The sequence below is a fragment of the Cryptosporidium ubiquitum genome (assembly GCF_001865345.1).
Source record: "Cryptosporidium ubiquitum isolate 39726 chromosome Unknown contig_20, whole genome shotgun sequence".
Lineage (NCBI taxonomy): Eukaryota > Apicomplexa > Conoidasida > Eucoccidiorida > Cryptosporidiidae > Cryptosporidium > Cryptosporidium ubiquitum.
Window position 1 is genome coordinate 103,287 of NW_021639828.1, and position 13,942 is coordinate 117,228.

The window sequence follows — 13,942 nt, forward strand, 5'->3', positions numbered from 1 at the left end:
AATAATAATTATTAATTATTTTAATCGATTTTTAATCTAATTTACCTCTATTTTATTTCGCTCAGCACCATAGTTCAATGCATGCATTGATTAAAAAAATTGATTGATTTTAAGCGGCTTAATTTTATCTCGAAAATTGAATAAAAGATTAAAATAGTGCAGTGAGCGATAAATCATCTCTGAATCACTTAATTTTTTTACGAATCTTGTTATAATTAACTATTTCGTTGCAATTTTCTGATTCCTCATCGTGCTCATTTTCGCTTGAGTAGTTTTCAATTTTACTTACAGTTGAGACACCGTGAATTAGCTCGGTCTTAAACAATACATTTGCCTTATTAAACATTCCTTCTTTAAGTGAAACAATTATAAATTGCGAATTCGGAAAATGGTTTTTGATCATTTTTCCAATATTTTGTGTATGTGCGAGATCAAGCGCAGAGTCAATCTCATCTAAAATATATACTGGTGCAGGTTTGAATCTAAGCATAGATAAAATCAATGATAGTGCTAGTAATGATCTCTGCCCACCACTAAGTTCACTCAAAGATTTTTTCCAGACTCCGCCAAATCCAACTTTAAATTCAAGTCCTTCATGAAAACTTTCAACATTAGTTTCAGGGTTGATATAAGGGACAAGTTCTGCGCTTGAATTTGGTAACAATGTGCTAAATATCGATTTGAATGTTGAGTTCACTGTTTTCCAAGTATTTTCCAAAGCCTGCTTCTTTTTCTGATCTAAATCGCCGATTACATCTTCAATTTTATCTTTATCCTTAATTACGATATCTCTTTTGTTGATTAATTCGTTGCATTCTGCATTAACCCTTTCATACAAGTTCAATATTCTCCTATTCACATTTTTAGAGAGCGAATTCTGCTCATTCTGAAGTTCTTCCAACTTTTCTACACAATATTTATATGGATGTGCTTCTAAATCAATCTTATTAGTAAAATTTTTATCTAGTAACCAATCAAATCTTCTTGCCATCGAGTCTTTTAATTTGTTTTTTTGTGACAAATCAGTTTTCAAAGTTTTGATTTCATGTTTAATTTTTGAATTTTCAATTTGCTTCTTGGAAATTAATTTTTCAATTTTCTTTATTTCTGATTTATTTTCTTTTATTATATCATTGCTAGACTCAATTTCTTGTTGTAGTTTTATTAAGGAAGATTTACTTTCATTGAGCTCAAATTGAAGATTTTTCAAAATTGTGTTTTGTTCCTCGATTTTTCGCTTTATTTCGCTAATATTATTGGTTTTTCCGATAATTGAATTTAATATTTGGTCTAATTCTGTCTTCAATGCCTTTTGCTCAATCCTAGTATAAGAAGTAATTTTATCCAAATTTTTATATGTAGCCGACAAATCTCTAATTTCCTTTTTTAGATTATTTATTTCAGCTTCCAAATGTTTTTCTCTAGATTCCTTCGTATCCTCGAACACTTTAATCTCATTTTCAAGCCTTAATTTGTTTTCTTTCAAATATTTTTCTTTGTTAAGTAAATCTTCGTGTTCACTCTTCAATGCTTTTATTTCATTTAAATATTTTTCAATCTTCGATTCAACTGAATCTTCTTCCAATCTGATTATACGTTCTTCCAATAATTTAAGTTGATGCTTATTTATGTCCAATTGTATTTGAGAATGTCTATATGAATCTGCAGCTTCACCCAAATCTGCCAGAATTTTATTTATTTCCTCTATTCTCCTGTTATTTTGTAGTATTTTTAGCCTAAGCTCATTGTACTGCTTATATGCTGATAAAATACTTCTTTGACTGTTTGCAACGGATCCACCAGATAAAGTCCCATTAGGATCATAAATATCGCCATTTAATGTCACTGTTCTTGTAGATATTTTAGGATCGAACGTTATCATTTTAGCAATATTTTCATCTTCACAAATAAGAGTGTGCCCAAAACAAAATTTAATAGCTGGCTCCAGTTCTTTATCAAATTTTAAAATATTCATGGCATTTACCACACGAAAATCATCTTCACCGTTACATTGGGCCGAACTTCTGGCATAATCTAATTTTTTTTCTGGAATAGAAGGATCTGAAATTTTATTTAATGGTATTATTGTAATCCTTTTTTTAATTAGTCCACTATTCAAAAGTTTTTTCCCAACTTCATGATTTTCAACTACCAGATTATACAACCTTCCTCCTGCGGTCATTTCCAATGCTGTTGAATATTTGTAATCCAAATAATCTATCAACTCAAATACAGATCCTTTAACCTTTGTCTTTTGGGCTTTTGAATAGTCCAATAGAGTATCCACTTCATTTATATGAGCCTGTATTGCCAACTCATTTAGGTCTCCAAAATTGTAAATACATTGCCTAGTGCGGACAAACATCTCAATCGGTTGTAGTTGAATTTCTAAAGAGTCGTTATCTATTTTTATTTTTCTTTTTTCAAGATTATATTTTTCACATAACTCCGCATCTTCTCTTAAATGAATAATATCACCTTCTAATTTTTTTATCTGATCGCTTAGGTGTGTATATTCTTCTTTAGGAGTCATCGATTTGCGTTTATTTGAAGCATATGAACTCTTCTTAAGCTGACCATCCAAGGTTTTGACTTTCTTTTCAATTTCTCCAATTTTCATCTTGACCTTCTTTTCTTGAACAGAAATTTTGGCCAGTTCTTTTTCAGTATCATAAAGCGATTGTCTTAATGATTTTTGTTCGGAGTTATTCAAATTAATGTCACATCCTGCCCTAATTCCTTGAAGGGATTTCTTGTTTATTTCCAACTTTTCTTTTAAATCGTTAATTTGTTTCTCTACTTTAAAAAACTCTTCAGATTTCTCTATTGACACTTCTGGACTAAAATTTATAGCGTGGGGATTTGTTTTATCTTCAATTATCTTCTTTTGATTAATTTGATCAGTAAGTGCATTTTCTTCATCGTTCAAATCTATTTTCAAATCATTAAGCTGAACCTGAGTTAATCTAACTTTGGATTCCACATTTGATATTCTTTCTTTGCAATTTTTTAGTGGGATTGACCACTCAGATGACAATTTATTTTCTTCATCCTCGACTAATTTTTTTAAAACGATGATTTCTTCTTTGCTAGTAGATATAGTCCTTTCAATTTCATTGAATATAAATTCGGAACTTTTGAGTCTTTCTTCTACCTCAGATACCTCCAAAGATAAGTTATTGTAATTATGCAAAATGCATAGTCGTTCAATTAACTCGATTTCTTCATTAATACTGTTCAATTTTAGATAATCTGATCTCTCTTTTTTAAGCCGTTCGAGTTTTGGTATTATATCTTCTTCTAACATTCGATTAATTTCTTCTAATTTGCTATCCTTTTTTTCTATAAGCTTTAGACTTTGTTGTTTCTTCGTTTCATACATCCTTGTGCCAGCGGCTTCCTCCACCATTGATAATAGTTCTTTAGGTTTCATATTAATAACTTTAGTAATTCTACCTTGCATTATTAAAAAGTGAGAGTTATTCACATTTAATTGAACCGAATGAAAAAAATTTGTTATTTCAATAGGTTTCACAATGCTCCCATTTAACAAATATCTATTCCTTCCTCCGGTAGCAATTTGTCTTGTAATCGTAATCTTATCTAAATCCTTATAGAGGGGTGAAGAGTTTGATTTGTCATCATTATTAAAAATAATAGAAACAGAAGCTTTGCTAATTCCTGCTTGACCAGATTTATAAACAAGTTCCTCAAGTTTGTTAATACGTATTTGCGATAAATTTGTTATTCCAAGCACAAAGCAAATTGAATCCAAGATATTTGATTTTCCACTCCCATTTAGACCTGTTATTGCATTAAATCTTGGGTTAAACTTACCTATTACTGTCCTTTTTTGATAGGACTTAAACCCATCAAGAATAATTTCCTCAATATACATGATATAATTATCTTCAAACCCCAAAAGCAGGTAAAAATTTGGCACTGATAATTACATACGTATTATTTGTTAGGATAAACCAGAGTAATCTCTAATTTGCTTAAATCAGTACTAAAGTAATATTAAAATCATTCAAGATACTCGTTAAACCTTTTTCAGATAAATTTTCATTTTAATTTTATTAATGATTTATAATTTCAATTTTTTTTAGTGCTTTATTCACATGTTTGTGGGGTTTTATAGCGCCACATAGAAATTTATATTATTTTTTTTGTGCATTAAATGAGTGAATATTGTTTTAAAAACAAATTATTAAAAATAAATTTTAAGATATTTATTATTAATCTGTTATATTGCAATTTTTGGCTCAGTAATAAACACAAATATCTTTTAAGTAAAGTTTGATTTGCAGTCTATTAGAACATCCCTTTCAGACTTGATCATAAATTGATAGAAAGGCATTTATGAAGTTCATAAAACAGTTAAAATGCAATATGTTGATTCTTTTTCATCTCGTCAGTTGTTTGACCTCGTTAAATCAATAGGAGAGTGTCGCTCTAAGCATGAAGAAGATAATATTATAATTAATGAATTGTCTATTTTAAAGATAAAGCTAATCCAAAATTCATTGTCATCTAATAAGCTACGTGAATATATGATAAGAGCGATATATATTGAAATGCTGGGGCATGATGCTTCCTTTGCATACATTCATGCAATAAAGATGACAAATGACAAAAACGCTTTCGTGAAAAGAATTGGATACCTGGCTTGTTCCATATTTTTAAATAGAAAACATGAACTTTTAGTTCTGCTAGTTAATACACTACAAAGAGATCTTACAAGTAGAAATCAGCTTGATGTAGCATCAGCACTATCATGTTTACCTTATTTATTAAATTATGAAATATTTTCTTCAATAGAAAATTCAATATTGATGTTATTATCTCATCAGATAGCTGGAATCAGACGAAAAGCATATTTAACTTTGCTATGCGTATTGGAAATAAAACCAACTATATTTGAAGAGAACACCGACATTTTGATGAGGGGCTTAAGCGATTCAGACATTTCTGTTAAGAATTCGGTTTTGTATTTGGTCGATAAAATCAGTTCATTTAATCCAAAGTTATGCATTCCACTGATACCTCATTTGACACTAATAATGAAGCAAATTTTAGAAAACAATATTTCCAAGGAATACGACTATTATTTTGTTTCTGCACCCTGGACTCAAATAAATATTCTACAAACACTCTCGAAAATTGCCTCTTTTGAAAAAAAAACCAATCAGATATACGAAATATTGTATAGTACAATCAAGAAAGTTGAATACTCGATATCTATGCCATCCTATAATGGGAAATCAATGATTTATCCTATAAATATAAATAATAGAAACACAAACAATACGGCTAATATCTCATACGCAATTCTTGATTCTTGTGTCGGAGCGATTAGTTCAATCCATCCAAACAATGAATTGCTAGGACAGGTTGAGGAAATCATTTCTAGATTTTTGAATTCTGACCTAAATTACCTTAAATATATAGGTATAAAATGTCTTTCAAAAATCGCTATAATTGATCCATCTTATGCAATTCCACACCAAATTATTGTAGTAGACTGTCTTGAAGATAAAGATGAAACTATTCGTAGATGCACACTTGAACTATTATGCAATATGTCAAATCCCCAAAATATCCAAGTTGTAATATCTAAGCTCATAAATAATTTGAAGATTGCAACTGACTGTCATTTTTGTGAAGAACTTGTAAAAAATATACTCCTACTAAGCGAAAAATTTGCTCCAAGTTATAATTGGTACTTAAATACAATGGTTAAAATATTAGAATTATCTGGAGAATTTGTTGGAAAAGATAAAGTTAATAATATTGCACAGATAATTGCAGAAGGCCCAACTGGAAATGATGATTCTGATCAAGAATTTAGGGTTCATACCTCAAATCTGTTTTTAGAGTTACTAAAAGAAAAAGCGGATAAATTGCCAGAAATATTGTATAACTTGGGAATTTGGATATTAGGTGAGTATGGGTCATGTACAGCAAATGATGGTTCCGAAATTATTACTTTAAAGACCTTGTATGAAGTTACAATTCTTCTTTACGACATTTTTAAAAAGTTGAAAATAAATATGAATGTTTGCCAAAGTAACAATGCGCAATCTAAGAGATCATTTGCGGATATTGCAACTTTTATGAGAATTAATACAAAGCCAGAAACTATTTCAATGATTATTTCAGCATTATTAAAATGTTATTCATATACAATTATGTCCTCCAAAAAATTTAACAACTCAGAAAATTATCTCAGTATTGAAAATGAACGGAATAAAGAATACATTTTCTATCTGGAAAAAATGAATGAGATTTATAATCAAATTTTTAAAGATTCTGTGTCTATTCCAACCAATATAATTAATCAAAGAATTAAAGAGTTCACTTCGATAATTCAATTAAGCAATAGAATAAATTGTGAATTAACTAACTATCTGGGAAATGAATATTTCGAATTATTGAGTTACATCTTACCATTTGATGCTTCTTGTGAAGAAATTTATGTAGACAGAAAACTTTCATTTCTTGATAAACTTGTTACTGAATATAAGCTTTCAGAAAAATACACTAATAAAAAAAATAGTATTAATCCTTACTTACCAGTAGAAGACATAAATTTGAATCGAGCATTAAAAAATGTTGAAATAGAAGCTATAAAAGAAATTGACCTTATTGAAGTTTTTCCAGATATCGAGACTAATTTGAGGTATGAAATCACTCAGAACAATAACATTGGAATCATTAGTGATTGCAAAACTCAAAATTCAATTGATTCATTTACTGAAACAAATATCAAAAAATCTCATGATTTAAATGTAACAAAAACGGTAAGAAACTTGAATTTGGGTCTTCAAGTTGATCAAATTAATACTGAATTATTCAATAAGGGATATAATGCAAAAAAATGGGGTCCGGAAGGCTTTGGAAAGCACGAAAAAATACAAACTAAAGGAAAAGAGCTGGTATCCAAGTTGGCTAACGACCCAAAAAATATAAAAATTCAATCGGAAAAAAATTGTGAAAACTTTTTGAGTAAACAAAGAGAAGCAGTTGCACTATTCAACGGTATTTCAAATTCCCAAAAGAAGAAATAATAGATCAATTCAGAGTTACTTTTTCTTGTGGTTATCTAACTTCTTAAGTAAGTAGGGCACTTAACTATCAGGAATAAAATTCTTCATCTTCATCATCGAAAACTCCTTTCCTATAAATCTTTATTTTTGAGTTATTTTTCTCCGTAATTTCATTCATTATTGAAATCATATCTACAAGCTCTTTCTCTTGCATTTTTCTATAAGGAGAAAACCCTTGATTTCGTGCAGTGCGTAATATATAGTCTTCAATTTGAACAACCTTTTCAGGTTTAACTAATGCGATTCTATTTAATCTTTCTATCGCATTATTTTCTAATATTGCTCTTAATGCGCCTCTTCTCTGCTCCTCAACGATTCTTTTCTGGCTCTCCACTTTCTGATTTAATTCTTTAGAGTCCATTTCATTGGCATTATTGTTTCCCTTCTGTCTAAAATTAAACTCATTTGGGTCTTTTATGTTCATTCTTTTTAACACTTAATTATAATCGCCGTATTCGTAATTTTAAATTTTTCGCAACGGTTGTATAGTGCAAATAATATTAATTGCAATTTTAGCGGTATAAGAAAAATAATTTGGAAGCTTAGAAATTGGCCACTTTCAAAATTTAGTTTGAGTTATTGAATTTTCTATTAAAGCTTAATCGATATTTAAAAAATACTGTAACCGAATATTACCCATAGAAGTAATTAGTGTACAAAAAACTTACTTTTCTATTATTTTTTTTCACCAAAATATTAATTTTGTTTGAGTATAAATATGAAAATATTTTCATTTTACCCCACACTTACCGCTCTCGGATATTGCTATTTTGCTTTTAATTATGAAATTTTAAGAATGCAAGGATAATAAATTCCCCAACTCCTTGTGAAATTTATTCGATGATAATAATAATAGTAATGAAAATATCTGAGATATGGGTAACACATTGACTTTTGATAATGAAGAACAACTAGTATTATTGACAAATAATTCAAATTCGATATCGCCACTGAAAAGATCGCATTCTAATTTGGACTTAAAAAGTGGTTTATCATCTAGAACAAATTCTTTACAATGTATAACTAACTATAAAATTGAAAACTCTATATCTAATATAATTTGTAAAATCTCAGAAAGGATACTAAAGACTAATGGCATTATTTACTTCTTTTCTAAGGTGGAGAAAAAAGAAATAGATTTGAATCAAGGTGATCAAGATATTTTATACGAACCCAATTATATTTTTGAAACGCTGGACCTTATGGAAAATAGAGCTCAGCGTGAAGTGAACATCATTGAAACTAGTGTTCAAAGTTTGAAGATTGAAAAAAGTAAAGAAGCGCAAGGAAACTTTAATCGTGAAATTTCCTTTGAGTTCGAAAAAAAAGAATCAATTGAAAGTTCTGAAATTTCGAAGTCTGATATTGATTCGAATTTCACACAAAATTCAGCTTCGATTTTTGGAAATAATACATCGAATGTTCCAAAAAGTATTTGTGTAACAAGTAAAAAATTTATCATATTTGGAAATAAAAATAACCACAAGCCGTTTTTAAGTCCTGGAATTATTGATTTATTTTTGCCATATATTTTGGATGAGACGTTACTTTCTTGTTTCCTAGTTTGTCCACACTGGCTACTTACGATATCGGAATTCATAAATGAAAAATACTGTATATCAATTGATGATCAATTTAAAGAAACTTATGGAAAATATCTTGATTTAGAACATTCAACTATTACTATACAACCCGTTCTAACTGTTGGGGGTAGTGTACGGATAGATAGAGTTTTATATGCCAAAGTATTGAAAAGTTGCATAAATAAAACTACTTGCCTTTCTTACAGCTTCAAATATAAAAGTAATTCTCAAATAAAAGATGTCTTAAAAAAGGAGGGACTATTGCCTCAAAAAAATTTGGTTGGCCCAATAATACAACCATTAATTAATAATCCTAACTCTTGTTCTCAAATCGCGGACACTCCATTTATTTCTTGCTATAAATTTGTGACAAATAAAATTGGTACTAAAAGAATACAATGGGCACACAAGGATTTGTCTAGATGCCATTGTGAGGAATTTATTGTTGCTCAAACAACAACTAAGTCAAATGTTAATGTTGGGGATCGTATTGAAATCGCAATAAATTTTAGTAATTCATTTGGAATTGTTGATATCGAATCAATTCGTTTCCTGCCAATACAATTTGAAACGATTACTCCTGAAAAGTGTGAAATCGAAGATATATATACTTCTGGAACGGATTGGAGATTCTATACTAGTGAAGATGGAGAGATTACTGAATGTTTTGATATTCCGAATCTACTACCACAATTTAAAGTAATATCACTGGAATATGCAGGGACCGATATAATTACATGTAAAATTACGTATAAAGCTATAAGTTCAGGAGATTTAGCTAATTCTAAAGAACACTTTGGAGTTGACATATCTGTTGTACCGAGAGAATATTCTATTATTTCTGCATTGAAGAGAAAAGGGCTTCAACATGATAGATATAGCCCACTTCAAATGAGAGTTGATGATCAACTAGTTCTTTACATTTCGAAAGGTGGAGCAATACCTACTTAGTAATTTGATACTAGTCACTAATAAAGGTCTATTAATTAATTCCTCTTAAGATGATATATATTTGACATTTATTTTGCTTTCATTATTTTTTGAATTGATCTACTTATTGATAACATTTTATTGTAATATTGATTATCTCTATCGTGACTTCTGCAAATATTAATAAAGTATAGGGACCACCTTTGGAATAATAAATAATCATCATTAGAGTGTATGAAATGATATTCCCAAAACATTGTTTTGTATGGAACTTCTAAATTTAAATAAAAATTATGCTCTTTTGTGCTGATTTTATTTTGAATGAGTTGAAATAGATCTTTAATTTGTACTTTTTGAGTATTTGTTGGCCTGTTATAATCTTCACCGTCTTGCAAAATATTTAAACTAAAATGAAAGGGACTACAAAACCAGAACCTTTCAATAAAAATTTTTTTTGTTTTTGTATCAACTATCGAGCACACTTCAATATCATTAATAATTTCATGTATAGTATTTATTTCTGTGCTTGAAACCGATGGGTCTTTAATGCTTGGCAAAACCACTCTTAATAATAAACCATGAATAATATCATTGGGAATAGATGCAAACAAAGAACTCTTGTTGTTTATATAACTAACCATCTCTGTGGGTTCATTTCCACATTTTATATTTTGATTGTCAAATCTATTATATATCCGTGGATATGTGTACAAAAGTCCAAAAATTGATTTTAGAAATATTTGATTAATCCAATCAGAAGAAAAAGATGTCTCTAATAATCTTATCGATAAATTAATACATGAAGGAAGTGAAGGGGCTATAATTTGGTTATTTAGTGAGCAGATAGTTATGTCTTTCTTAGCTTGTGCATGATGCGAATGGTAATATGATAGCCCATTAATGCTATAATGCAGAAGTGGATTAAGGGGAAAACCTTCTTGTTTAATGATTGGTTTAATTCCTGTAAAAAACAAAGAAGTTGAAATAATTCTAACAAATTTTAAGGTTAATATATCAGAATAGCTTTGGTATCTTAACGCGGAAATTGAATTAATATAATCAATTAATTCGTTTCTTATTGATTTCAACAATTCATTTCTTGTAGATTTTTTTTTTTCGCACTCACCATTTTGAAGAGTAAAGTTAGATTTTTGAGATGAAATTGAAAGCTCTAGATATCTATCAATTAAAGGGAGGAACGTAGAAAAAACTGTGCTATGGAGCTTAAGTATATTACTAAGGATTGCTGATGATGTATGACAATGAGTTGTTGGATGGAAAGGTGTATCCATTTTTGTTTTATTTTTCAAACCCATTGTTTTTGTATAATTTGAAGAATATGAATCATCGTTTGAATCGATTGTTTTAGAGCCTTTCTTATTCTGAGCATTATTAAAATTGAATGTTATTAATAAATTGAGTAAAGTATCGAACCTAATCGCAAAGTTAATGTGATTATTATTGATGTTGTTCTGTGAAGAAACCAAATCATTATTTTTTCTAAATCTTTTTCTTGAAATAGTGGATAAACTGTTATTTTGAGAACCTAATTCATTCGAAGTTGCCTTTTTAAATGGAGAAACTGTTTGTGATACAGAACTCCCGGTTAATTGGTTATTGATATTACTCATAGAGGTTGGGCCTGTAATATATCCCGTATTTATGGAATTTGTCAGGAATCCAGAATTTCTAAGAAGTGAATCTTTGTTCTTAAATGATAAATAAGGAGAATTTAACCCTAGTGATATAAGAGCAATCGGGATTTTCCTTCTTTGAGGGTTTAGAACTAACATTGCATCCATTGAGGAATGAAACATAGTTAAAATTGATGTTTCAAGAATAAATTCTGAACAAATAAATAGAAAGTGAGGTTCTGAGAATATAAAAGATATGTCAGATAGGTCATTTTTTGACTTAATTATCAATGTTGAAGAAATATTTACCAACGACTCTTGGCTTTTATTTGAAGAAAACCCATCCCTCAATATATTTCCAACTATGTGTATACAGGGCCAAGCAACTGCGTCGCATTCAGATATTGCCAGTGGGTTTAATACCTCAAAGTTTGATAGTTCAGCTTGATTAAATTTTTCTAAATTCAATTCAACACCAGATTTTTCATTCTCTATTGATTTTTTTTCTTCTTCTTCACTCCTGTTATTCTTGCTATTGAAGTGAAATATTCTCAATGCAACAAAAATTCTTAATGATGATAAGTAAGATTCTCCCGAAAAGTGGTTTAACTTTTGTTCACTTAGATTACAATTTTTTTGTTTTTTATCGCCAGATGTGAAAATATGATTTTCATGTTTAGATTCAAAGTTTAAATGAGTATTTTTTTGATAGAACTCTTCGTCTATATTGCTAGAATCTTTTTCTGATACACAAATATTTGAAAATAAATTTTCTGAGTTTTTGCTAATTTTATTATTTTGAAAAATCACATTAGGTTGTAGTGGAATACCAATATTAGAATTTAAAGAGAATGTTTTGCCATCCGAATGATTAATATTGTTAGAGGTAACAGGAGTTTGATTAATATTTGTAATTGGTTCAATTTGTGTAACTTGAAAACCAAAGTGATGAGAAAGAGAATCAATATAAAGCTGTCTTAACGTATTAATAAAATAAACGTATAGCTCTTTGTAGTTACCAATACAATAAGAAATATATGCAACGATTCTACCTAGTCTTAGTATATTCCCACAAATAGTCATATTACAGCAAGAGGAATTAATTGCCGCATCATTATTACCTAAATTAGTGTTTATTGATCTTCCATTAAATGATGGTGTGCTAGTGTTTAGCAATGAGTGATTTGATGCATTTTCAATTTTCGAAATAGTAGATAGATTGCAACCGGTGGAGCAAATATTTGTTCTGATCGATGCGCTTAAAGAATTTTTGGGTAGTAATAATTCATTTTTCTGAAGTTGAATAAAGCTTTTATAGAAATCTCTAGAGTCCATAAAATTAAATGCTAGGCATTTGCAAGATTCTCCAAGACGTTCAATGTTTTCGTGTTCAAGTTCAACGCATGATATATAAAGAGATTGAATTCTGGAAACAAAAGTATATATGGAATCAATTGAATTAGATTGTTGAGAGAATTTTCTATCATGCAAATCGCAGCATTTATTTTTCTCAATGCATTCAAAAATAAAGCTATCAATTTCGGTTTTAAAATCCGAATCACAACTGTTTTTTGAATCTATTTGAATAGATCTTAGCAGGTCTTTAATAGCATCAAAAGAAAATTTTTGATCGTTGAGGCCATTAGAATTTGAAGTATTTAGAATTGAGTAACAATCTACACTTGAGAAAATTTTTGTAAAAAGCATAATAAAAGGAATAATCTCATATACAAACCATCTTGGCCTTCTTAGCCACATTTGCTGACGCAACTTAATTGGAGCTAATTTATAAAAAGAAAGAAATCTCGGAAATAAATAAAGATCCGGTGTCGTAATTTCTTTGATAACTTTATCGGACAATCGATTAAATTTGGTTAAAAGTGTGATTACCGATTCAACCAAATGGGGAATATTAATCATTTTAACGCACTTTAAGGCTAAATTGTCAAATTTTGTATATGTTGAATCATCCAGAATTTTTTTGTTTTTTAACTTGGAAATAAATATTTTAGAGAGTAGCTCAAATAAATCCTTATATGTTTTATTTTTTTTAATTCCACATAACTTAGTAAAATCCACAAGCTCCATGACAAAATTGTCTTTAATTTCATTTTCCCTTCTCCAGTCTGAAAGGATTCGAGAAATGCTTGACATATTGAGGTTGTACATTTGATTAGATTGAATACTTGCCTCTAAGAAAATTTTCAGTTTTCGTCTTCCAATTGGCCCACTATTTATTGTTTCATTACAATCAAATATTTGACTTGAACAGTTTACACTACTAATAGGAACCCTAGTTCCAGTATTCCAAGGGAATACAATTTTTGATTCGTTTAAATCCTCATTATACAAGTCCAAGTTGTTTGTTTCCTTATGCCAAGTTGAAATACAGCATATTTGATCAAGTTCCTGATTTGATGACATACTTTAAACTTAGAAATCTTACATTTTTAATCTATAAATGCTTGATTTTTTAGAAACATAAGTAAATTCAACGTATTTTTAATTTCTTCAGCTTGATATTTTTATTATGATTCCAGTTCAAATACTAAAAGCGCAGTATTAAGTTTTGGCCCTCATCAATAATAAATGCAAAATACTTAATTATAAATTTAAAGAATCAAGGTAAATATATTCAATTTATAAAATATATAACGAATACTCCATTTATCAAAAAAATTAAATT

The 13,942-nt window shown here is 29.1% G+C and overlaps 5 protein-coding genes across 5 annotated transcripts; 2 read left to right on the plus strand and 3 right to left on the minus strand.

Moving 5' to 3' along the window:
- Positions 1 to 184: 184 nt before the first annotated feature.
- On the minus strand, positions 185 to 3,898 carry cubi_01379 (uncharacterized protein; the record flags this gene model as incomplete). Its single annotated transcript, XM_029018391.1, has 1 exon — positions 185 to 3,898. One exon carries the CDS (start codon positions 3,896 to 3,898, stop codon positions 185 to 187), a length of 3,714 nt encoding a protein of 1,237 aa, XP_028873618.1.
- A 487-nt stretch (positions 3,899 to 4,385) lies between these two features.
- Positions 4,386 to 7,070, plus strand: cubi_01380 (uncharacterized protein; the record flags this gene model as incomplete). The annotated part of the gene is made up of 1 exon (XM_029018392.1): positions 4,386 to 7,070. The coding sequence occupies one exon, from the start codon at positions 4,386 to 4,388 to the stop codon at positions 7,068 to 7,070; it is 2,685 nt and encodes an 894-aa protein (XP_028873619.1).
- A 67-nt stretch (positions 7,071 to 7,137) lies between these two features.
- Positions 7,138 to 7,533, minus strand: cubi_01381 (double-stranded DNA-binding related protein; the record flags this gene model as incomplete). Its single annotated transcript, XM_029018393.1, has 1 exon — positions 7,138 to 7,533. The coding sequence occupies one exon, from the start codon at positions 7,531 to 7,533 to the stop codon at positions 7,138 to 7,140; it is 396 nt and encodes a 131-aa protein (XP_028873620.1).
- A 451-nt stretch (positions 7,534 to 7,984) lies between these two features.
- Positions 7,985 to 9,643, plus strand: cubi_01382 (uncharacterized protein; the record flags this gene model as incomplete). Its single annotated transcript, XM_029018394.1, has 1 exon — positions 7,985 to 9,643. The coding sequence occupies one exon, from the start codon at positions 7,985 to 7,987 to the stop codon at positions 9,641 to 9,643; it is 1,659 nt and encodes a 552-aa protein (XP_028873621.1).
- Positions 9,644 to 9,711: 68 nt separating this feature from the next.
- On the minus strand, positions 9,712 to 13,680 carry cubi_01383 (uncharacterized protein; the record flags this gene model as incomplete). The annotated part of the gene is made up of 1 exon (XM_029018395.1): positions 9,712 to 13,680. One exon carries the CDS (start codon positions 13,678 to 13,680, stop codon positions 9,712 to 9,714), a length of 3,969 nt encoding a protein of 1,322 aa, XP_028873622.1.
- Positions 13,681 to 13,942: the final 262 nt, after the last annotated feature.